Source organism: Sciurus carolinensis, chromosome 11 (genome assembly GCF_902686445.1).
Source record: "Sciurus carolinensis chromosome 11, mSciCar1.2, whole genome shotgun sequence".
Taxonomy (NCBI): Eukaryota; Metazoa; Chordata; class Mammalia; order Rodentia; family Sciuridae; genus Sciurus; species Sciurus carolinensis.
Window position 1 is genome coordinate 54,371,315 of NC_062223.1, and position 27,175 is coordinate 54,398,489.

Here is a 27,175-nt window from a genome sequence, read left to right on the forward strand (position 1 = left end):
CATTCAACAATATGTGTCCAGAGACTCAATCTTATAACCTAAATTCTATAAAAATCTCATGGGCATCAAATGTCAAATGGAATGCTGCTTGCTCCAGGAATAGAAAATGAGGTCTTCCACTAAAACAAGGGTTAGAGTTTCAATGTCACAGAATCTGCAAGGATAAAATGCATTAGACCATGAATGTATAGTGTAGCTAAATATATTAAGTTTTAACAGATGGGCAAAGAAATGAAAGCATGAAAAATTTGTTGTGCATTTGGTTTCTATATAACTACAGGTTGCAATATTTATAGTAATATTGAAGGAAACCATTTTTTAACTTTTTATTTTGGAAGAAAACTTGAAAAAATTATATATTGACTTAATGGAGTCGAATGATGAAAAAATATCATAAATTAATGGCTTCCTGACTTTGCAGAATAGAGAAGAGGTTCTAAATATTCAAAGTGGTAGAACAGGCAATATAGGAAACTGTGTAAGTCAGAGGAATAAGTTTCCTAATCTCCAGAACAGGTGCCATGTCTTCTACTTGCTCTTCCTTCCTAGTTAATTATCTGATGAGAGCACTTGGAACATGATAAACACTTAGTAAACTTTATACCCCTCAGTCTACAGATAAATGAAATTGGTTTCACGTGGGAACTTATAGAAATACAATTACCAGGTTCAATCTCAGCCCTACTTGTCAGAGTTTGCATTTTAAAAAATTTTCCAGGTGAAGAGTAAATACATCAAAGTTTGATAGGCAGTGTTTTAATATGATATGATAACAATAATCATAACATAATTCTGATAGGTATTTTTGCTAAAATAATTGTGCTGTGTGATACATGAAACATGCTCTATACATGTGAAGTATAACACCTATGATTGTCATGATGAAGATGAATGGAGGGAAAGTCATTCATACCCTAGATTGGCTTTTAGTAGATGTTGTGGGCATTTCTCTCCTTCCAGGATTTACAAGTACAAAACCTGCTGATCATGAAAGCAAAGGGATAGCCACGAACTGTTCCCTAAGTCTCATCATTCTGAGGAAGATCTACACAGAAAACGAAGAGTTTGAATGTAAGAGGCAATTAGGGATAGCAATATACAGTCCATAACACTGACATGAAAGTGTTCCATCTCCAGAATTACAAGAGAACAGAACAAAAAACAAAAAAACCTAATCTGAAGCTAAGAAGGAAAAAGCAAACAAGGAAAAATTTCAAAAGTTCATCAATGCTAAGTGATTAAAATCTTTGAAAATTAATAGTAGAATGATTTAAAATAGAATATGGCATCCATATAAGTCACATAAAGAGTAGCCACTCATAATCACATGAGTGATGGAAACTCTAGAATAGACTGTATGCAGTTAACTGCTTTTGCCTCTTAGTTGAGAAATGACCTGAAGAGGTGGTATCCTTTCTTTCTCCAGCACTCAGCTCTCCTGTTAAATTCACAGACTAAGTCACTATCACTCAGAACAGTAATGTGAGGCAAGAGTCTTTTCTAAGTTCATTTTTATTTGTTTCATTTTTCCTTTAACTTAATCCTACAAACATTTAAAATTAACCCAAAGTACAAATTTCCATAACATAAGAGTGATCTTTTGAATTGATGAAGCTCAATTTTAATCTTACCTTTGACCACTTAAAATCTTAATAATATTTGGTGAATAATTTAATTCTCAAAGACAGTTTATCATTTGTAAAATGATGATTTGAGGGAGAGCGCATATGGTAACCTATGGGCATTGCTTAGCTGTCCTTTATTGAGAATAAAGTTATATATATCCATCAAACATTAGGGCAGTGAAAATTCAATCCTGGAAAAGAGAGAAAGGTGCCCACTTTCCTAATTCAACCTGACCCTGTCAAGTCCTTGATGAAACCATCATTCCAGACACTCAGCTTTGTCTCAACCAGACTCAATATTGTTCTCTCTTACATTTTCCTTAGAATAGGGGAATGACTAGATTTGAAAGGAATTCCCAGAGTCAAAAGTAAAAAGTGAATTGATGCTAATAAAGTAAGTACTTTTGGAAGCAAAAATTTATTTTTTTTAAAAACGGGGTTCTAAAAGAAAACAAGTCTGGGAAAGAAAATTAAGTGAGTTAACCTCAAGCTGAATGGGTGGCACAAAATTGTTATCCTATGTTTACTAATAAAGCTTTTTATCCTTCACAGAAATACTCTTATAGTCCTCAATATAGACAACAGAAAGAACAAGGGGTGACTTCTCAAACACCAGAAAGCAGGCAAGGATTCTTTTTCTGATGCAAACAGTGACTTTTTAAAGTATAGAATGGAAAGGTTAATGTTCGAAAATCCACACACGAGTCATTTCATTTTTGTGCAAAAACATCAAATCAATACCACAAATAGTAAAATACTGATGGATGTTCAATAGAACAAAGGATTTTGAAAAACTGCTCATCAGAGTAATGCATCAAAAGAAGACAATACTTATAACAAACACAAACACAGGAAACAAAACTTAAAAGTTATAATTCAAACAAATCACACACATTCACATGCTACACAGCACATAGCAAACCCTTTTCTTGCTGAGTAGATTCATTCTCAGAGAAATAGATGCAGAATAGTCACAGGCCTCCAAATCCTATAATTATCCAATAACACAATAATATTGACACAATTGTTGTAAATAAAACAGTGTGAATTATAAAGTATTGCCCATCCCCCCTTTTTTCCATCTCCCAGATCACCAAAGTAAAGAAAATAAACAAATCTCTGGAAAAAGAGTTAAACTGAGAATTTCTAAAATGGCATGCCAACATAAGTTATATATAAACCTCGTAAACAAAAATAGTACTAACTTAAAATTGATTTATACTTAAAAAACCTTAGAAACAATTCTCATAAAAGCATCAGTGTCATGACATATATTGCTTTTAAGCTGAAAATAGGTTTATCTTAAGATGTAAACATGAGCCACATAAAAATATTCAGCATAACCTTGGAAAGGCAGTCAAATATTTAAATTAATATTTGAAAAATTATTATCTAGTATTAGGAAGATTATTGATTAATGTAGTCAAATATCTTTCACATCTCTTTGAAACTGAGAAGAGAAATACTTTCACATCTAAACACTTTTGGTTTTACTCCACAATTAAAAATTCATTTCCTTTAAATAATTATTGAGAGGTTACTTCGAATTAGACTGAGAAACTACAAACATATAAATTCAAGAAAATATTCCTGGTAATCTTTTTAACTTAAAGCACAATCCTAAATGCTTTAAAGGAATTTAATCTTACTATATGAGAGACATGAAAACAAAATTTCCAGGCATTAATTTATATGTCAACAATGTTTGAACAGTAGGGGTCAGGGTGAGCATTACTTGTGGACCATAGGTTTGAATATGCTGCACAGAGTGTACAGAAATCTATGTTCTCTCTTAGAACTGCTGATTATGGAACAATTTCATAATCACATGAAGTGCAGTTTATCCTCAATAATATGAAAATGACTTTAAAATATGCTGATATACAAAATTATGTGTCAATAAATAATTCTCTTTGCAGGTTGGCCCAATTGTATCTTAACATAAATAAAGTTAATTATTCATATTTCAGATTACATGCCAAAAGTCTTTACTATCTGAAGTTTGTTAATAGATAATTGAGGAAAATATAATTTCCAACCCAATTATTTTTTCTGTTTTAAATTCTGAATATGAATTTTATTATTACATGATATATATAAATGTGGACCATCATGTTCTTATTACATTTTTTTCTCATATCCTTAAGTGGTTTCAAGAATATTATTTTAGATTAGCATCTATTGATGACTATAATTTGTTTTAAACTAACACCAACTATCGTACAGTGTTTATTTTTAAAAATGTTTCAATGGACATTTTGGTGCCTATCTCTTCTTTTCTTCAGATAAGTCTTTAGAAATAGAACAACTTAAAGTTTACAAACATTTCTGAGGTATTTGATATGTAATGTTACACTCTGGTAACTGGTAGTCCTAAAAGAAGGACTACCAATTCCCAATTTTTTATCAATTCAAGAAGATTCTGTTTTCTTTCCCTTTTTTTTTTTTTTTTTTTTTTTTTTGTTTGGGAACCGAACCTAGGGCCTTGTGCTTGCAAGGCAGAAAGTTCTGTTTTCTTATACACTCACCAACACCAAATACATGATTTTTTTTTATTTTGCTCATTTTTCATAGTTTTTATTTACCTTATTACTAAGATGTCCAACATTTTCATAACTTAGGTCGATCTTTGCAAGCCTTTTATGGCTTTTGTCCATGTTTTTGTTGGCTCATTTCTAAAGTACTATTCAGGAATCAGTTAACTTGCAATCTAAGAACTGACATTTCAGAGGAAAAATTATCTTCCAAAAATGTCATGGAAAATGAGTTATAGAAGATAAATTGCAATTTATATATTGTATGTGATTGTACAGGAAGATATCTGCCAACAATCAAACTGACAAGAAGCAAGAGAAGCATATGCCATCAGTGGCTGTGGACACCCCAGTTCTTCCCTAACACAACTTCCCCCACCCCTGGAGACTTCATGTTATTAGCTGTTGTGGAAAGAGAAAAGGTTGAGTTGTGAATTACAGTCTTCTCACAAATAATTGTACAGAAAAGCACTGCTGCGAAGGGTAGCATATCAGTTGCCACCAAGATAAGGATGCTTTATGCAGGCAAAGACTTTGAACAGCAGAAAAACAGAAGCCTTTTCACACACACTCAGTACAGAGATCTACTTTATCATTCATTCAAACACTTTTCCCCCTTCATCAGGGCATCTTTTCATTTGATTTGCTGTTTTAAACATTAGGACACAAAGGATGCTCTTCATCTGGTGTGTCATTGAAATGAAATCTTAAGGTAGGAAAAAGAAAAAAAAAAAAAAAAAAAACTTGCCCTAAATTCCCTTTCAAAAGTGAAGTGTGAAAAGACATCAAGCAGAGTACATGGTGTTATTGTATAGGAAAGTCAATTCTGCAACTACAGAGTTCAAGGCCAGCAGCAGTCGCTCAATCACTTCCTCACCCACAGTGAATAATAAGGAAAATCCAAGGAGAAAGGATTCCACTTGGGAAAATGGAATTTCTCATTGTCCCTCCCCTTGATTATCATTAACATCTATGGGCACAGCTGTTTCCTCTCTCTGACTAATCCTAAAGTCAATGCTATAATATTGGCCCCCTCCTTCTGTATCCCAGGGCCTATTATACCTCACCTCATGTCCTTATCTGAGAAGGAGAAATTTCAAAGTTATCTTTTAATTTAGCAGAAAACTGCTGCCTAATTCTTTGATTTACTTTGGAACTGAAAAGATTAAAAATGAGTTTCAATTTTAAAAGCCTTGAAATTTTGAATTTAATAGCCTTAATTATTTTTTTTTTTATTTTTACAGACTGCATTTCAATTCATTGTACACAAGTGGGGTACATCTTTCCATTTCTATGGTTGTGCATGATGTAGATTCATACCATTCGTGTATTCATACATGTACATAGGATAATGATGTATGTTAATTGAAAGTTATAAGCTAAGTTAGAGAAGATAATCAAAACTGAATAACAGGCAAATCACTCAACAGTTTATATATAATATATGCATATATTTCTTTTTATAATGTCAGTTTATTTGTCAAACATGGTAAAAAAGTAAAGCAGTGTCAAAATTCTTCTTGACATAACTGGAAGTGCTACGAAGTATATATTTACCTACCAAGGTAATCCCAGAATTTGCTTTAGGCTTTGTAGCTACAGAAGACAGTATTACTTATTACTTTATTACTTGAATTGGAATTCAAAAAGTTGTCAAATTAAATAGTGTACAAAAATACACACTGGAACCTTGAGCTATACTGATTATTTCCAAAAGAGAAAATTTAGAATTAGATTGATTGTTGTGTCTGAAATTTATATTAATTCAAGTAACAACTCACGGATTGTGAGACAAAATCATATTTACATTTATAGCTCTCTGTAATGCACTTGGTTTATAATAGTGAATGAAAAAATGTTTCTTTAATAAAAACTTATATACAAACAAACTAACATTAAAATGAAGCAATTTCCCCCATGTGGCAATTCTTTGTCAATGTAGGAGCACTTCAGAATTTCATACCATGTCATTAATTGTCCACACATTTTTTGTGGCACATATTGAGTATATTCTTTGTGACTAAGACTTGGAGATATACACACACACACACACACACATATGTAATATACATATACACATAGGTATGTGCTATACATATGTGATACATATTTCAATTTCTTCTCTTATGTGATGAAATGGTAACACTCAAAGTTTAATTATTTAATAAGCATTCAAGCAGCACACTATTGCTTATAGTACACTACTGTGCAATAATTTTGTTCAATTTTCTTTCAGGTCTAAAATTGTCTAAAAGTCTCAGCTTAATTTAATGTTAATATTCACTGTTTTAAGATTTTGTGAATTAAATTTTGTAAACTTCAGGCAAAAGAACCAGAGTCTTCTTTTTCTTTCTATTTGATGTTTTCTTTCTTTACTTGGTTCTATCTCACTAAAAAGGAACTTTAATTCTCCACATTAAGAGTTATCATGCAGTGGTGCCCATATAGGAGGTTGGAACATTCAAATTCATGGTATTGGGTACTGTTGAAACACTATATAGTCCAAACATGTGCTTTCTTCAAAGGAAATACAAAGACTCACTCTATGATCTGGAAGTGAACTTGCCAAAATTCGTTCAGAGAACAAAACAATAATCTGGGTAGGTGTTCACAGAATGTATCTGCCTTTTATTTCATTATCTTTGATTATCTCAATATCCCCTGTTCATACCGGACTTCTATCTCTCTAGGAAAAAAGCCAGATAAATATATAAACTACCAAACTTCAATTTCAACAAAGATGGAGCTGATGGGAGATACAAAGTTTTCATACTTTGTTGAGGAGAAAGGAAAATGGTGTTTTCATGACTGGAACATACATAGCTAACCTTCTAGCCCAACTAGAGTCTGGTAGTAAAATATAGTCCTGTGCTTTCCAAATACTGACCAAGTTGCATTAATTGCTCACATTTTTAGCTTGGAAAGGATTGTGCCACATCTGTTTCTATTCTCTTATCCACAAGGTAAGCAATAGTAAGAAGACATATATATTTTTCCACATGCAGTGGAACAAGAGATCTATTAAGTTCACAGGAAATCATACTTTTTAAAGATAATAATCTCTGTAATTCCATCATAGAAAAAAATTGATTAATATCTACTGAGATAAAAAACAATTTAAATATTTTATCAGCTAAAGTTCTGAAAGAAATACATACCCAGACCTTCAGATTCAAATAGACATGTTTCATCCACCCCTAAATCTCGGCACCAGGATAAGAAATTTGCTGTATTATCTCGGGCAAAAAAGGAGCCTGAGGGTGCACTGGCTTTGCATGGAATCTTCTTCAATGGCAGACTCTGAAAAATAAAGAAATCTCACTCTTGTGGAATATCTGGCAAAGTTATCACTATGACATATTAAAAACACATTTTAAGTTTTCAAGACAATGTTTTGGAATGATCTCACATCAATAAATAGGTTTGTGAAAAATTATAGAAAAGGAAAGATAATGCTAATGAAACTTACTTGGCATAAAGAAACATGAAAACTTTGTGCCTGCAAGCATACATACTTGCCATTTTAGTACTTTGTAGGAAATGTGCATAAGTTCCTTTCCTGGCTCAAATAGTTTCTTCTCTATTTCTTTTTCTTCTTCTTTTTTTTTTCTTTATTATGAACATATTCTGTCAGTATTTTTTACAAAGTACTTATAAATGTTTTTTTCATTTGTGAAAACATGTAAATGTATATGAAAATTATATATGCATATAAATTGATATATACATAAAATATATAGAGTATGCTTTTGTATTCTTAAGTGTATACATATAACTATATCATAAAAGTTTCCCAAGAATTATAAAGTCAAAAGACAGTAGCAAAATTTACCTAGAAGTGTCCATACTGGTACTAAGAGAGGCACATATGAAAAAACCTTTTAAAAATAACACTGTACAGTCTTTTTTCTAAAGTATTGAATTTTAAACCATAGGATATAGCTGTACAAAGATAATTCTCATCTGAACTATGCTTTCTGACCTTGAAGGATACAATTCTGCATCATTTCATTCTTGAGATAAGAAAACTCTTAAGGGGATGTGAACCTGGACAGACATTCTCATTAACAAGATTTTAACATAACTCATTAATAAGATTTTAGCAGGAAATCTCCTTTGGCACCATACCAAGTTGTCTTTTCCTTAATAGGATATAATCAGTTTCCAGGGCATTCTATGAAACCATAAAAAGTGTTTCTGTGTGATTTACAAGATTTAGTCAAGTGTTTGGGTAAAGTGAGCCACATAAAGCTTTGTCTCAAAGAGCAAAATGATCAAGGGTAAGGAACAACTTTAAATTCACAGACTTGTTGTTTTCCCTTTTTATTGGGAACCTTTAAATGTAACAACCAACTAAAGATTATTAAATTAATATACAAGAATGGCTATAAAAATTAAAATAGTGGCCTAAGTGGATTGGTAAAATCCTCTTTACTTCAAACACAGTTAACACAGTCCTTCATGCTCAGCAATTTTGAGGATACAAAACAAAAATATTACATTCCTATATTCATTAAAAGATATAGTTGTCTAATCTCAAAGACCCATCTCTTTTTTGCAGACTAAATTTGATTTTGGTAGATAAAATAACACAACAGGGATATACAAATATTTATACAGATACATACTTCAAGTTATATAAACTATATATGGGGTTGCCTATAGAATAATCTGCTTAACAGATTTGGTCCAGGTTTTCAAAGAAATGCTTGGTATATAACTTGCAAAAATAATCATAAAGAACATATTATGTCTCTTGTAAAGTATTTCAAACATCAATTAGTACTTTAATTTTAAAGTGAAATACATCTGCTTAAATCTAGCAATTTACTTCTAAGAATACATTTTACAGATATAATGGCATTAGAACTTAAAATACATGTCCTAGTATAATTCCTGCAATACTGATTGACTAGAAAAAATAGAATATGTCGAGAGAGGGATGGTTAGATAATATGTACAAGTTAAATGAAACTCTATGCAATCATTTAAAAGGAACAGGACAAATAACTATACCTGTACTGAACCATAAATACGTCCCAAGTATAATCTTAAAGCAGAAACAAATTTGTAAATAGGTATCTTTACATTCATGCACAAATAATGACTATGTATGAAGTCCAAATCCTTATAAATACATTGTACTTCATACATATATACACACATACATATATACACATAGGTATTTATTATAGACCATAAACTTGGGATTACTTCAAGAAGTAATTTTAGGATTACTCTCAATAAGGATATAATCAAATTGTGGTAATTACCTTTGAGGAAGGGATTGATTTATGCATAGAGAATCAATTACTTCTCATTTTATATAATTCTTAAAGAAGTAGCAGGATTTTCAGTGTCTTTATATTCTATCAATACTTTCAAACAATAAAACTAACATGGATGCATTATGTCAGCCAAAACATTATTTCAATAAAAGGATTTGCCCCAAAATATGTACAAGATTTGGCTATAAAGCTGTCTCATAATGTGAATAAAGCAATAAAGATAAGTTTTAAAATAACATAAATAAATCCAAACACTGAGCCGTTTTAACATCAACTACCTATATCCTTGCTGTGGTGGGCAAGATTTTGAAACCACTTCAAACCAATGAGCTTGCATACAAAAACTATGATCTAAGAACTAATACTTAACATAAGTAAGTGCATGCTAAGGGGAATGAGATTCATGATCTGTATGGAAAAAAGGAATGCTATATCCATATTGCTCTGAGGAAGCAAGAGATTGAGTTAACACTTAATTCACCAAGGGACACATTTTAGAGAATACTCACAAGGAACATGTTCTCAAAAATTGTTTAACCTACTCTTTAAGAACTTACAAGGACAAGTACCAAGGATAAAAATGAAAACTGTCCTCCTACAAGCTCGAAGTCTTTATAAAATCATCTATATATCATATTCCAGAATCTTAAGTATTTCCTTACAATTCAATGCAATCATATTGAAAGATATCAAAGTTATTTTAGGACAAATAAAATAAAAGCTGGCTACCAATACTTCATAACTAGGGAATTTCCAATGCAGAGGAAGTCAGTATTGATTAAATTACATGGCATTCAGGTAATTTATGGGATACTTACATCAGTGCTTCTGTATCAGTGGAATATTAGGAGTAAACTATGAATAGAATGTTCCAATCTTCATGAAGATGAAACAACTTTTTGGTAGAATTTTTAAGTCACCTTCACTAGTCAAAATGACTCTTGAACCTTCACACACAGAACCAGTAGGGTCCATTACATACAAGTAGAAATAAGGTTTTCTGCTAACTGGCAGAGAGCAGCAGTGCATAGCTTGTAGGAACCAATATTTTTTTTTTTGTACCAGATATGACTTTGAACTCCTGATCTTCCTGCCTCAGCCTCCTGAGCCTCTGGGATTACAGACATGTGCTACCAGGCCAGGCAGAATCCAATATGCTCCCCATGAGTCCAGGGTCTTCCTAGGGTTGTGCACCATTTGTAATTAAGAGTTTGGAAGCAAAATTCTTGGTTTCACTCAAATGAAGAACCAATGATTCAATAATACTAGCATTCAAAACATTTGGAACTAAAAAATAGTTTTAGATGTCTTATACAAAGATATTGGTTATGTTCTGGAGATTTTGTCCTGTGATTTTTTAACATGTAAATTTTTCTCAGTTCTCATGACAATCTTGGAAGAACATCCAACCCTGTAATACTTCTTTCATAATAAAGGTTAAATTAACACAAACTGATCTATCGAGTGATATCAACTATTCATCTTGTCAAAGAAAAGCTTGGGAAGAGCAGGTTTAGAATTCAGAGCTGGCTTCAATAATTTTAGAAACATACTCAAATAGCTGAGAACTTTACAGTTATGGACAAGAATATCTTAAATGCAAAAACAAAAGAAAACAACGACAACAAAAAAAGCTCCACCAGCCTGCGTATGTAGATCACCTGATATGTCTTACATATTATCTTTCCATCCACGGCTCAACTCTCCAGATAATTTCTACAGCAATGGAACTTAATCCACTACATCTCAGGTAAATTACTTGCTAGGGCTTTGGAGTCCAATTACTTGAGTTAATACTCAGTTATATCATCTTTGCGCAGTGATATCTTATGCAAGTTACTTGATATCTGTGTCTCAGTCTTCTCTTTTATAATTCAATTCTATTGTAACAGTAAGTCTTCAATAACTACTATTCATTATCACTGTTATCAGTACAAGTAAAAACATACCAAATAGCCTATGATTTCCTTTTCTCATATTTTCTTCTAAACATTTTATTTTTTTCATTATGGTTGTAAGAATTCATAAAAGACTATTGTTTTCTTCTTACATCCATCCTAAATATAAACTCAGCTTCTGGATAAGTTTTCTGGTACTGAACAGTTTTCTGTGATAACCAGTGCATTAAACTCTAAAGCATTTGAACTGTAGTGAGTGTGGCTGGTGAATTAACTTTTTAATTTTGTTTTATTTTAATCAACTTAAATTTAAATAGTCATATGAAGTTTATGGCCCTTATATTAGATAAGCATGTTCATAGTTCACCATTACTTGGTGTTTTATAGTCTACTATTTGACCACTTGACTAGTTCCTCTGTGTGTAGTAACTGAGGCAGACAAGTTGCTATTCACTTATGAAGACTCCATTTACTGATACAGTGTTCAGAATTGTTATATTCTGTTTATGGTGTTATAGTTATTGTTAGCTTCAAAAAGCCAGTAGTGAGCAATTTATTTTTCACACATATAATAATCTATGCCTGGAGAATCAGGATCTTATTTAACATTATACTGCCTCTGTGACAGATAGGTACTTTATGCACTTGAGGGACTTAACTTGCTTTCTGAAATTTATGGTGGGGTCAGGAGGAAGGGAACTAGTACAATGAGTGCCTACCATCCTCTGGGAATGTGAAACTCTCTCCAGATTAGTTATCCTATTGAATTCTCAAAATATACCATCACAAGTTAGGTAAATATACTATGTCCATTTCCCATCTGAACAAACTGGGCTTACACACAGTTCAAACCAAATCATTCTGTCTTTATATCCATACACTTTTAACTACTCCATGAAAGCTCACTAGTGCCTCAAATTTAATATACTTCATCATTTGATTTATTTCACTAATTTTTGGCCAAGTATCATAAAAAAGAATTATGTGTTGTCTGTCATCTATTCAAGGTCAGAATAAAATAAAAAAATAAGATCAAGAGAATGGCATCTTTAATTCCCTTTATATTGTGAACAGAAAATTTAATATTTGTAGTTTAAATAATTCATTCTTCACAAAAGTTTGAGACACACACTCCCCTCAATCACATCAAGCAGACATTTCAGATATAAAACAGAGGAAGGCCTGGTACTTGCCAAGAACTAATATCTTTCCTTTCCAAAGGGCATATAGAATGTACTGTTCAAATATGCAGGCAATAAAGTCACACTTTCCATCATGGAAATAATGTTTCCATTTGTATCCCCATGCTGCTTTTAGTTTCACTATATATTTTATTGAAAAATAATCTCCTTCAGTAAAATTATTTCATTGGAACATTCATAATACCAAGGTGTCTAAATATAAATACCAAGTGGCTTTATAAAAGATGAAAATACATTCTTTAAGATCAAAATTAAAGACATATTTTTAAGGTGAGGTAAAAAGAAACCTTTCTGGTATCATATCCTCAGGACTCTACAATAGGACCTTGTGCCTCAAACAGTGAGCTATGATTTAGTACAGTAGTAACTGAATGTACTAAGCTTGAATTCCAAGTGGACCACTTCCTTTTTCCCTTTCCAAGATGAATTCCACACTATAGATATCAAGTCTTATATCAAAATATTGGTATGATTTTCATGCTGTGATATTATAACAATATTCACATAATAAAAAAAAAGTAAGACATAAGGTTTCTTACAGAATTTTGGTGCACCTTTCTTCCTCCAAAATTATAAGGATCCTCACTTAAATAACAGAGTTAGCAAATAAGTGAAGCATTTTGGATTACTTATAAAAGTTCTGGCATGTTATAAAATTATGTTAGAAATGAAGACCAAATCTAGTTCTCAAACTTAAGGTGTAAAAGAGGAGGTGGATAATACTAATTATTATGTAAATGAGTTGAAAGTTTACACTTACTGAAAAACCTGCCCAGGGTATTTACAGCACCCTTTATTCATAATTACTAATACTAGGAGGTAACCAAGAAGGACCTCACTAGGTAAATGGATAAATACATGGTGGCATGGGAAGATAACAAAATATTCAGGGATAAAAAGAAATGAGCTATCAAGCCATAAAAAGACACAGAGGAAGCATAAATGCATATCACTAAGTGAAAGAAGTCAATCTCAAAATGCTGCATGTGGATGTCTCCACCTGTATAACAAACTAAAAAGGCAAAACTAAGAAGATGGTGAAAAGATCAGGGGAAAGCAGGGCGGGAGGAATTACAAGGCTGAGCACACAGGATTTTAAGGTCAGTGAAACCATTCTACATCATGAACGCTGTTCTACTGGATATAGTCATGCATTTGTCAAAACTCAGAATGTTTAACATGAAGAGTGAACTCGTGTAAACTATGGTCTTTGGGTGATAATGATGTGTTAATGTAGGCTCATGGGCTGTAACAAATATACCATTCTGGTGTACATTCCACTCAACTTTAATGGAAAACTAAAACTTCTCTAACATTTGGAATCTAAAAAAGTCAAACTCCTAAAAACAGGGAGTGGTATAGTGGCTCCCAGGGACTGGATAAGGGAGGGTTGAGAATGGGGAGATGTGAGCTTATGGGTACAAAGTTTAGGCACAAGTTATGTAGAATCCACCATACAGCAGGATGACTGTAATTAATAATACTGTATTACACTTGAAAATAGTCAAAAGAATAGTTCCTACAAGTTCTCATCCCAAAAAGTGATGTACTGGACATATTAATTATATTGATTTTATAATTTGCAATGTATGCATATATAAAAATGTTATATTTTACCCCACAAAGATACACGGTTTTTGCCACTTATGTTAGTAAAGCTGAAAAAATAAAGTCTATAAAAATTTCCCATGTCATTAATAGTTGCTTAAGAAGCATCAAATGCTTCATAAAGGAAAACATGTAGTTTTACACAACCTAAGAACAAATACCTTCCTTTGGTTTTTAAATACTTGGTGCCCAATTTTTCTATACAACATGAGGATCATTACTCAAATGCTCTGCTCCTATAAAAACTTTCATTCTCCCAACTTAACTGTTTATATATGACTAGAAAGAGATAAGCTTCCTAAAACCTGCAGGACTCTAGTTCTATACTTTAAGATCCAATTAATTGGTGAGGCTATCTAAATTTTTTAACAGAAATTTAATTCGATTTAATTCCACTAATCATAATTAAATTGCAATTCTGCCAGTTGTAACCCTGGCACTGGAGAATGAAAGGCAGAAAATATAGGGCCATGTTTCCTTTCTAGCAACTCTCCATGTCTTGTTGAATAAGACGAAAAAAACAAAAAAATCATGTAACTTTGTAAGAATTACAGAAGTTAAGATGTGGTCTAAATTTAGTTCTTTGGGAACTTTAGGGATCAGTGTTTATCTCAGGGAGTGTTGGACTAGGTAGGCATCAGTATGGAAGTTCTTAGAAAGTAACAGCCACTTACAAAACTGAAGCATCTCCAGAACTCACACAAAGGGCAGGGTATTGGGAAAGTGAGTCATCCCACAGTCTTGAACAAGCCTGGGAGTTAGGAATGAGTGCAGGGTACATGTGGACAGGATGAGAATAGAAAAGTAAACCAGGAAAGAATAGCAAAGGGTCTTTCATGCTTCATAAACATCATAATTGGAATCTCTACTGGGGCTAATGAATTCAAAGGCTTCACAAAAGGCCAGGCAAATGAAACAAAAGAATGAAGTGGCTAGCTGCAGGGGACTGTGAGGAGTGGAGATGACTGTGCACACCTGAAGGGATCACTCCATGTCCAGGAGAGCCACCCTTATTCATTCATGGTCACCATAGAGGAATAGAGTCCCAATATCATGGGGTCTTCTAATTTTTCAGAAAAATGAGTAAATTCAGGTATTTTCATTTGAAAATAGCCTGATTTTGAGCATTTGGGTATATAATATAGGACAAGTCAAGCAGTTGCCAGTTTGCAATCTGAGTATTCATAACACAGAGTAATAAAAGGTTTTCATATTTTAAGCTAAGAAGTAACCTGATCGTATGTGAGGTTTGGAAAAATAATTATGTCATTTTTGTCAAGAATGAATTGGAGGAAAAACTGTATAGATTGTACAAAGGTAAATACTCATTTATTTTTCTCTCACCACCTCTGTCTTGGGGAACCTTCACATCACAGAAATAGGAGAAAGAGTGGAAAAGTGAAATATGAATTGGAATACAGAAGTTTTCTTAGAGAAAGGCATTTTGAATGACAGGTGTGATAGTCCCTCAGATGCTCAACAATATTAATAGTAATTTCAAATTATTAATTAATCATAGTAAATCAACAAAATCCATGAGAGTTTAAAAAACTGTTTTTGAGACTATATATCAATTTTCTGATCACTTCCATAATTAGGAAATTACTTTAAGGCTAGATAATTCTTTTAACATATATCCTGAATTTTAATTTTCAATAAATCTTCATGTTTTAAGATGTTTGTTGATAAATTATTGTCAACGAATTTTGAGTTTACAGAGTCACTAATTCTAATGTTCTAGTTAAAGCTACTTTTATTGTTGTTGTACTGAGAATTGAACCCAAGAATACACAACAACTGAGCTACATCCCTTGTCTCCTTTTTAAAATTTGATACGGGTTTTTACTAAGTTATCCAAACTAACCTCGAATTTGTGATCTTTCTGCCTCAGCCTCCAAAGTCACTTGGATTACAGGCATGCAACACTGTGTCTGGCTAGTCAAAGCTACATTTTGGTACCCATTTGTAGAATATTCAACAAAGGAATACATTTTCAAAATTGTCTTATGGATGGATTCCACAAAACTGAATGTATTTTAGGGTTCAATAAATTCTGTTGTTGTTTGTTGTTATTGTTATTTTTGTTAACCACACTGTACTGCACAATATTTTTGGTCATGTTGTGAGTATAAAGCAATTTTCTGATGAAGACAATTATGATGTAGATATGAGGTGTGCCCCAAGAGCTCATGGGTTAGAGAAAATAAAAATTTTCAGAGGTGAAATGATTAGATGACAAGAGTTATAACCCAATCAGTGGACTAATGCCCTGAGATTAACCTACTGATTGGAATGAATTGCATGGTAACTGAAGGCAGGGAGGATGTGGCTAGAAGAGCAATCACTGAGGGCGTGCTGTTGGGGTATATATTCTGTCCCTGGTGAGTGGAGCTCTCTCTGCTTCCTGGTGGCATGCTCTGGGCTGCTTTCCTCTGGCATCTCTTCTATTATGATGTATAGCCTCACCCCTGGCCCAGAGTTATAGAGACAGGTATCTGTGGGGGACTGAGACCTCTGAAACTGACACCCCCAAATAAACTTTTCTTCCTCTACATTGTTCTTTTGATCACAGCAATTAAAATGTTGATGAAAATAAGACCAACAACAGTTATTTAATTTCTTTAACTTTTTGGTACTACAGGTCCAACATAATATTTCAAGGATTAAACAAGATGTTCTGAAAAGTACTGAGTACCAATGTTCAATCATTACTTCATTAATGATAAATTTTTAAGAAATGTGTACTTCTATTACAAATGCCTTGATGAGAGTTCAATATTAGTTATATAATCACCTCTGTAGTTACTATAATAAATTCACATATATGTAGGAAAATATAAAAAATTTTAAAAATTTAAAACAAATTCCTTACATTTGTATGGCAATTCAATTATCATTTTCTTTGCTCCATTTTCTGATGTTTCCCATTTTCATGCTATAAGTTCATCTATGATTTTAATACTCTAATCAGAATGGGGCTTTCAAAGCGTAAGTTTGATTGTTTCTCCTGCTTAAAATCTTCAATGACTTCACACTGCTTGTAGAAACAGGACAAAACTACTTCTTCTTCTTTTTTTTTTTTTTTTTGTTCTCTGCTTTTATTCTTGACACATGCAAATGAGAAATCATTTTGAACCTGAGATTTGCATACTATGCCATCTGTTTAATTTAACCTAACTGGTAGAAAAGTTTATTTTCCTTCATATGTTAGGAGAAGAAGGAGAAGGAGAAGAAAATGGCAAAACAAAACATGTACATGTGAGGCAGAGTGCATGGGTAGTACTGTCCATTGTCCTCCTATGCAAGATTAGACTGCCATGAATGCTGGAAAGATCTCTCAACAAAGCTTCTTATAACATGGTATCCACAGTTTGTATTAGTTTGGGTCCTACTTGCAGGACAGTTTTATCTGGAACTATGGTTCCTCTCTCTCCTAAAACCACTCTTGTTCCCACTCTTTTATTCTCTCCAGGTTGCCTCCCACCACATGATCCTTACATATAACTGGGCTCTCTGCCTCTCCCATACGTCTTTGTCCAATTAACTCCAGGACTCAGGTAAAGGATCACACAAAATGTGATCTTTTACACTTCCTTTTAGTTGGTAAAATCTACACTGTTCAAGTGTCTCTGCTACCATGCTCCTGAACATGAGTAATTAAATAGTGACTTTCTCTCCCTCCAGACTGTAAGTTTCATAAGGAATGGAACAAGTCCTGATTTTGTTCATCATTTTATCCCCAGTGCCTAGCATAATACCAAATAGTACTTATGGAAAATTTGTCAAACATATACAAATATGAGTGTACACAAAATATACAGTCCCTCCAGCAAGGGACAACAGACAAAGGACATAAGCATCACATCCAGAGACAGACTGCCTGCTTCTGAAACCCCAGTTTTCACTCTTTAATTGTGTGATATCAGGCAAGTTAACTTAGCTTCATCTGTAAAAGGGCATAATCACAGTGTCAACACCACAGGGTTGCTGCGAACATTAAATACAGCCTGGCACATAGCAAAATTTAAATATGTTGTTAGAAAACTGAAACAAAGGAAAATTGATGAATTGAAATCAAATTCATTATGGGGCTTCAATGAAACCCATGGGGAATTTAATGATGACTAAAACACATAAACATAATCTTTAATATACCTACAATTTCCACCTATATATTATGAGATCCAGGACAGCTGTAAAATCATTACATCTCTCCTTACCCCCAAACTCAAATTTGCTTTTTTAAATTGTCTGCTCATCATTGATTATTCCTTTATCATTTCATTAAGTCACCAGTCTAGCTCATTGTCATTTTCCAGTAAATATCTCTTCAGTTATACTCTTTTCCAAAACAGTACTATATTCTCACCCCAGAACATTTACTATCTCATGTTTAAACAAATGTAAAAACTTCCCAAAATGTTTCCCCATCTTCAGTCCCATATCTCTCTCTCTAACCCAATCTATACCTCACCATCAGATTAATCTTCCTTAATGGAATGTTCTCTTTCTCTAGCTCATTGCCTATAAAAGAGAGATCGAATGCTAAAGTTTTATAATAATGACACCCATCAGCTTCCTCAACTTCCCCACATACTCTATAAACCAATCACACTGGTCTATTCACTATTCCTAGAACATGCCTATATTTTGTCAATTTTAATGTTAAGTTGCTACCATTTTATGTTTCATTTGCCAGAAGTTTCTGTCTGTTCCTCTACATAAGATGATTTAAATTCCAACTGATTCTAGGCAAATTCCCCCAAGCACAAATCAATTGACTTGTTTCTTGAATGCTTATGGGATCTACTGTGTATATAAGCAAAAGTTAATGTACAGTGGTGTTATAGCTTGAATATGAAGTGTTCCCACCAAAAACTCAAGTGTTAGGCAATGAAGCGATGTTTAGAGATGAATAGATTAGATTATGACAGCTCTAATCTCATGAGCTCTAATCCATCAGATGGATTAATAATTTGAGTGAAATACTAGGTGGTAACTATAGGTGGGTGGGGTGGCTAGAGAAAGTACTCCCTGGGGGCATGCCCGTGGGGAGTATATCTTGTCCATTTCTCTGTGTTTCCTCTGCTGTGTACTTCTGCCATTATATTCTGCCTTGCATTAGGTCCAGAGCAATGGAGTCAACTGAGGCCTCTAAAACTGTGAACCCAAAATAAACTTTTTCTCCCATAAGTTTTTTGTTTTTGTCAGGTATTTTGGTCACATAGTGACACCAAAATGACTAACATAAATGGTGTGTCTAGATCAGATGAGTTAAATCTAAAAAAGCTTATAACTTAAAAAAGTATTTATCATCAGAGTTTAAAATGTATTTTAAAGATCATGTTAAGGTGAATACAAGGTTGTCTTTGCAGTACTTTGTTACTCGTTTGCTTATAGATATCCTTAAGCATAAAGAAAGGAGTAATATGACAACACTGAGACACCCATGAGGGTATAAAGCACCTGTGCCCATTAGTACCTGAGTTTTCTCCAAGCAGTACTCTATGCCTGTCTTTCCAATTGCAAAATTAAGCACTCCCCTTTATCTATTTCTATGGGTAGTAAACCCTGGACCAATTCCTTTGACCTGTCCTTTCCAATTCATCACCGAGTTCTGCCAAGTCTGCCTAGTCTCAATAAAACTCAAAGTCATCTACTTCTTTCTAGGTTCACGTCCACCACCCTAGACTAAGTGGTCATTATCTTTCAACTGACTGAAAGTTAACTTCCTACCTGTAGTCCTCAATTCCACCTTCACTTCTTCCTTCCAATATTTCTCTGTACCACAAGATTCTATCATACTTTTGTTTGAAAAACTTCATTGGCATGAGGTTCTTAGGATAAAAGGCAACATCCAGCAAGCCTTAGCTTCTGCCTCATCTCTTGACATTCTCACTCTGTTGTTCAGGCACACTTACTTTCCTTTATTTTCTCAAAATAATCACATATTTTCACATCCAAGGGTTTCATATGTGCTGTTTCCCATATTGGAACACTGTGTTTACTCTCTAATAGCTAATTCCCATTCCTGCTTCAAAATAATATAAAATATCCTTTCCAAAAGATAAAGTATGTCCTCCTCTTAAAACTATTCACAAACTTGAACTATCTCATACATATATGTCACAGTTGAAATTCATTATTTGTTTAAATGGTAGCTTAATGTTAATCTCCTGTGCAAATCTACAGGACCAGAGATCATGTCAGCATGCATTATCTTCCCCTGTATGTTTTAAGTCTCTAATACATAACTGTTGAATAATTGAATGTCAACAATGTAATGTATACTATGGATATAAAACATTTTAGGACCACTGATATCCCATAAACCATTTTTTAAGCATTTACCATTGATGTCTATATTTCATGTTCATGATTTATTTTTAGTTAAAATATAAGTTCTTTGAGAGAAGATAACAGTGCTTTATTCTGTTTTCATTTATCGGCATCCTGTACATAATTGGCACTTAATAAATGTTTATTAGTTACAAAGCACTGTTAAAAAAATGTTTTATGTAGTTTGGTCGTTCAGGGAAGGCCTTTGCCAAAAGATGACACTTGAACAGAGACCTGAGGAGAGTGAGGAGCAAGTCATGTACATATATGAGGAATGAACATTCTTGGAAAATAGAAAAGCACTTGTAAATACCCTGTGAGAAGTAGGACCTTCCTGCTAGGCTCAAAGAGTAGCAAGAAGTCAGTGTTCCTAAAGCAAAGAAGAGTGCGTGTGTGTGTTTGTGTGTGTGTGGGGGCAGGCCATAGGAAATGAGATCAGATAGGCAGCAGGGAAGAGAACATGAAGGCCCTGCAGGCTGTGGTACAGATTTTGACTTCTTATCCCAGCAAGTCAAGAGTCCACTGGACAATTTTCATCAAATAAGTGACATGATTTGATTTCAGTTTAAAAATGATCTGGTGATCTAAGCAATGTCTGCCTGGCATAGAGGAAGTACTTAGAAATATTTGCTTTATTATCACATCAAGAAAAATGATCAGATATCTACTTTTCAAAATTTAAACAAGATCAAAAATAGCAAATGAGAATATGGAATAGCATGTGGTTTGTTTCCTTATCCCTTCTCCAAAATGATAAGATTATGCAAAATTCAAAAGTGCTTAGGACCGAAAGTGTTTCAGAGTACAGATTTTTCCAGATTTTGGAATATTTGCATATACATAATGAGATATATTGGGGGAAGGGACCAAAATCTAAACAAAATTAATGTATGTCTCATATACAATTTATACACATAGTGTGAAGGTGACTTCATACAATATTTTGGGGTTACCTACAATTAGATTGTGTCCCATCATCACATGAGGTCAGGTGTGGAATTTTCCATTTGTGGCATCATGTTAGCACCCCAAAAACTTCCAATTTTGAAGCACTTCAGATTTTCAGATTAGGGAAGTTCAGCCTATGTTTTTATGTATATTCCCATACCCATTGGTTATTATAGGTAAAAATGTTTCTTTCTTGCTTTAATTCTTCCACAGCACCCATTTAACTCTACAAAAATGTGTTTGAAGTTTGCATGTTTATGACAATTCTCCTTGCTAGGTTGAGTTCATCTTCAACACTGGGTACCTGTTCTGGATTGATATGAGCAAAAAAAAAAAATTATCTTTATTTTCATTAGTATCTAAGTGAAGCTTAATAATCATTCAGTTTGAATATAAACAAAAAGCACAATGGTTCATCAAGATAAAATGTGAAAGTTTTTATTTTGAATTACAAATGCTGCAGATAACTGAAAATATTGGGTTTACTTTCTCCTCAACTTTAAAATTAATACAGTATTTATCAGAACATTGTCAGATTAATTTTTTAAAAGCAAACATATTTTTTTTTATTTTTAGTTTGTGCTTTAATGTTTACATTTAATATTGTAATGACTATTTATATTCTCATAGTCTACCTCAAAATTGGTCTATTTCATACTGTGTTTGTAATCTCACAGGTTTTATTTCAAATATTTAAAAAGAGCATTATGCATTTAAAAAGAACATAAAGGGATCCACGGGTTTCACCCAGCAGCCAAAGAGAGTGTGGCATAAAAAATGAGTAAGTATTCTTGATCTGGAAGGGTTTATGTTTATTAACTCTGACATCCTTCATAAAACCTATGAGTTTAAGTTGGTTCATCCTCATTTTAAGTTTCTTTTCTTCCTCTTCATATCAAAGGTTTAAATCTTAAGAATTGATTTAGCTGTTTTTGTTATTTTTTCCACCTTTGGTTTAAAATATGCAAATTCCTATAGAATTTATTTCCTATATGGAGTAATAATGCCAGCAAGGCATTCAATAGAGAAGCAGACTGTGCTGGTGTGAAATTAGACATGACCAGCAAAGTAACATAAACATAAAACATACTAGATGGCTTCATGCATGGTATGTAATGCATTTTCAAACTGCTAAGTGAAACAATAGAAGGCATTCATATAGTGATCTCCTAAAAACTTAAAATATAGTCAAAGAGCTCTATACACTGTAAAATCAATTATCTCATCTAAAACACATTATGCCATTACTCTGTAATGCAGCAGTATCACATACCTTGGACCACACACACACAAATATAGTGAGTACTTACATGTTAAATTACCTCACAATCCTCATTTTTAAATGAAAAAAACATCCTTTGCCTCTTATTTTTAGTCCCTTAAAAAAAGGTTCTTATTATAAAAATTTGAATGTTCACCTTTAAGGAATAGCATGCTTATTCATTATTGATTTGTTCAAATGACTTGAATTTCTCCAAAGCATTTCATAACAGCTCATTTTAAAAGAATTAATTTCCCATTTTGCATATGGTGAGAGTGACTTTTCTTGACATAGTATTCTACATTCACAGTGCTTTGAAAGCAGTGACCACAATTAGTGCTATCAAATATCATGAAAACAGTTCCCCAGTTAGACTCCTTTTACAATCTTGTCTTGCCTGTGAGCCTGCATGTGGTTAAGGCAGGATGTGAGCCCTTAAGCAGAATAGATGATGTCATCGTGGAATAATTCAGGTTCCCCTTCAAGCTCAAGGAGCAAAGTTCTGCTGGTGCTGGGAAGTCATGTAGATGAGAAACGTGTGAGTGGGTGAACATGTGTGTATGTGTGTGAGCATACCTTTCTCAATTCAGAATTCATTTTAATTTTTTAATGCTTTCTGGAATTTTAATTTAACATTTTCTTTTAATCTTTTATGACATGTGTCTAATGTAACCATTATATATACCACCAAATAATAGCTTATGGTTTGAGCTTGGGAAAGGTAAAAACAGTTTTGAAGGAAAGACCCTTTGTCAGCAGGTTCACATGAACTTGTAGGCATGGAAAGCCATGCAAATTTCTAGGTTAGAATTTGCCAACTGGTCTTTCTCCTTCTCTCCCCTCCTCTTTCCCTCTCGGGACAGGGATTGTATCAGCATGCAAAATAGAGCTAGAAATACTTCCACTCACATCTCCTAGCTCAGAGGCCTCACCAGAAGCACAACTCAATAAGAAGAGACCACCAGGACTGGGGCAATTAATGGCTTGTTCTTACAGAGAAATGTTGGCAGCTACAGGTCTACAAGAAATAAGAGGGAATGTGAGGGAAATTTTGTAATGTTCTTAGTTTGTTACTTTCTTCTTGTTATGTACAAGGAAAGCCACCTCAAACATAAGCACTTTCCACAAAAGGCTGACTCCATGCCTGGCAGGTCATTTTCCCTTTGGCCGGGACCTAGACTCTTGTCCAAATAAGTTTCAGTACAGTCAGTCATAACATAGTTTGGTTTGTTTTCTAATTACAGCTACAGATAACCAAGGAATTTCAAACTGCTTTTTAAGTCATATTCTTAAAGAACCTCAACCCACCTTCTCAGACACTGGCTTTATCTACAATAAATATAGAATAGGATGGATGATGACAATTCCTTCTATGATTCACTAAGGAAAAATGAATAGGAATTATTTGTATTTTGACCATGTGATAATAAAGAGAAAGTGATTTACTAATGGATGGGTAGTCAGAATGGTCAAATTAATTTATTGAAACTGACAATGCATAACCAGATGAATGAAAAAATATACTCCATCATATATGACGTATCAAAGTGCATTCTACTGTCATGCATAACTAATTAAAACAAATTTAAAAACATAAAAAATTTAACAAAGTCTCATAATAAGCATGTTAGAAGTTACGACATATAGACAATACTATATAGAGATTATAACATGTATTTTTATTTCATACTGCTATCCCTTTTGACTTAGAAAGCAGATGAAATGCACTCAAAATAAAGTAATAAGAATGTGTACAAAACTTTAGCATACTGTACCATATGTTTTGACTTCTAAATTTTGCCACACAATAAAATAGTGAATTTAACTAAATAGTTTTCCCAATAATTTTTTAGACTTGATGTCACAAACTGTATGAGTACATGCATTTTATTTCTCCATAGTAGGGAGTAAATGCCTTGGGAGTAGGTGCTGCCTATCTTTCAGTCACATCTATCTTTCCCACCACCAAAATGCATGCACACATCCTCAGCAAGGACAATTATCTCTTGTTTATAACATATAACTCATTAAACTTTTATCAAATTTTAAAACAATATATAACACAAAATATTTGCATTTGGTAATATTCCATATTTTTAAAGGTTAATAAAATGATGGACTTGCAATACTCCAAATTATATTTCAATTTGAGGGGCCCATTTGTTAGTAAAATAAGGCATTCTCGAAAAGCCAGTAGCAATATTTATTGCACAATGTTCTTAAGCACTGAAATGTTTTGGCTCCTTCCTACAGTTTTAAAGAAATAGTATTTCTACACTGATTGTTAAATAGTGCTTTGGTAGATGGCTAATTAAGGGCTTTGAGAAGAAACAAAGGTTTTATTCTCCCATTTCAATCACCATCTATTTTAACTGGGCAAAAGTAGCAGTTGTTGGGAAAAAAATGCAAAAGAAACAAAATGATTCCATCCTTTTGGCTCCTTCAGTAATTGAAAGATACAATCCTACATTACTGTAACAACACCTCATTTCAGGTCAAAACATCTCTTGAGAACTTATTGCATGAAAACCCTGAAATCTTCTTTTTCTTAATTCTAAATAGTGAACATTAGTTCACCCTCCCCTAAACATTCATTTGTAAGACCCATGGCAAATTGTACAAACAAGTCTTAAATCCTCAAACTGAATGAACCTGGTGGATATTAATATGCTCATTTTTATTCTCATTTTTACCTTTAGATCATGCTCTGAGCTCAAATAATTGCATATTATGTGACTACATAATAATACCCATAATTAACTATATGATCAACCTCCTATGGGAATTTTCTGCTTATCAAGTATTTTAGACCGCCAGGGTTTATTATTTCGAGGAGTCTTTTGTCAGCACTTCCAACATCCTTAGACCCTTGTTTGTCCCCACACTATCCCCAAATTCTCCAATAATTTGTCATTTCAATTACATAAAAGAACTTTTTCCCTTATGGTTTTTCACATTAGATTTTTGAGCTAAGAAAAACCAGCAGAAGGAGGACTTTCAAACTTGGTGAGTATAATGGTCTTCAGGATTAAAATCAAGGATTTTCAAAACCCACTGATAGCACTCTGAGTCTAAAAGTAAATATCAATATTGGGGCATTCATTTGTTCATTAATTTTTTAATTCATCCAAAAACATATCTACAGAGCACCTATATGACATACATTATGTTTGATCCATAGATTATAATACACAAACCATGTTCTCAGGGAACTTAGAGTCTAGCAAAGGGATAAAGATAAGGAAACAAATATGTATAAAAATACAGACAGGGTGGGGAATAATATAGAGATGGGAAAACCATAAAGAATGCGGCCAGTTCTACCTATGGAGTGTGATGATAAAAGACATCTCTGTGCTTCCAAAATTCCCTTCCCCCTATTTAGATAGGAATATGTTAATTTTTTTTGGGGGGGGGAAATCCCTTTCTCTTTTTATTCAGTTTGAAAAATTTTCAATCAAGCTATGATTAGAATATTGGCTGTTAGACTCTTCAGACACTTTTTTCATTCTTAAATTTTAATTTTGAGAAGAATGATATACTAAAGTTAATAACTAAATGTTAATGAGCACATATGTGTACTAGGTACTACTAAGGTGCTTATTTATATTAACTTATATGGTTCTCTTAATAACTTAACGAGGAAGATGATATTAATAGCTACATTTCACAAATAAGGAAACTAAAGCACAGAGATTTTAAGTAATTGTCTCAAGTTAATAAGCAGTGACAGTGGAGTTATTACTAAAAGTCAAGCAGTCTATGCGCTGAGTCCACACCACTAGCCACTTCTGTACAGCTGCCTTCTGTAAACATTTGAAATGATTAATTATTATAGTGGCACTCTGAAATGACTGTCCACATATCTATGCTGCATAACCCTTGAGAATGGTCAGATTCTGAGGTTCTCCAAAGTCAGGTTCACTTTCCTCCGAATTTCTTTCTTTCCCTAAAAGCATCTTATATTCTTCCAATAAATTAGTTTTGCCTGTGTTAGCGACAATTTGTTTTTCTTTCTTTAGGACCAAACAAATAGGTGTTTGGCATCAAACCTCAAAAAAAATGAGGTATTTGGAATTGCTGTTGAGACTGACTTTAGAGTAAAATTGTGGAACAGAAAACTAGCAGCACGTATTAGACAGAGGTTGAAAAAAACTTTTTTTTTTTTTTTTTTTTTTTTTTTTTTGCAGTGCTGGGGATCGAACCCAGGGCTGTGTGCTTGCAAGGCAAGCCCTCTACCGACTGAGCTATCTCCCCAGCCCAAAAAGAACTTTTTTGATAGGATCTTAAGCGTATGCAATATTTTCTTTTGCAAAAGAATATAGAATTATGAAAATAAAATTAAATATGAACTTAAATATTTATCTAGCACAATAAATAGCACAATAAATTAATAACTTTTGAAAGATGATAAATACTAGAACCATCACAAAGCACACAAAAACTATATAATAATTTTATTAAAAGCTTCA

The 27,175-nt window shown here is 33.2% G+C and overlaps 1 protein-coding gene across 4 annotated transcripts in view; it reads right to left on the reverse strand.

The window, feature by feature from the left end:
* The window catches only part of Gas2 (growth arrest specific 2), a 124,335-nt gene that overhangs the window by 70,927 nt on the left and 26,233 nt on the right, over positions 1-27,175 (reverse strand). For all 4 annotated transcript variants that reach the window (XM_047518379.1, XM_047518376.1, XM_047518377.1 and 1 more), the window contains exon 4: positions 7,318-7,459. In XM_047518379.1, the coding sequence (XP_047374335.1) occupies positions 7,318-7,459 (142 nt within the window). The remainder of the gene's footprint in view (positions 1-7,317; positions 7,460-27,175) is intronic.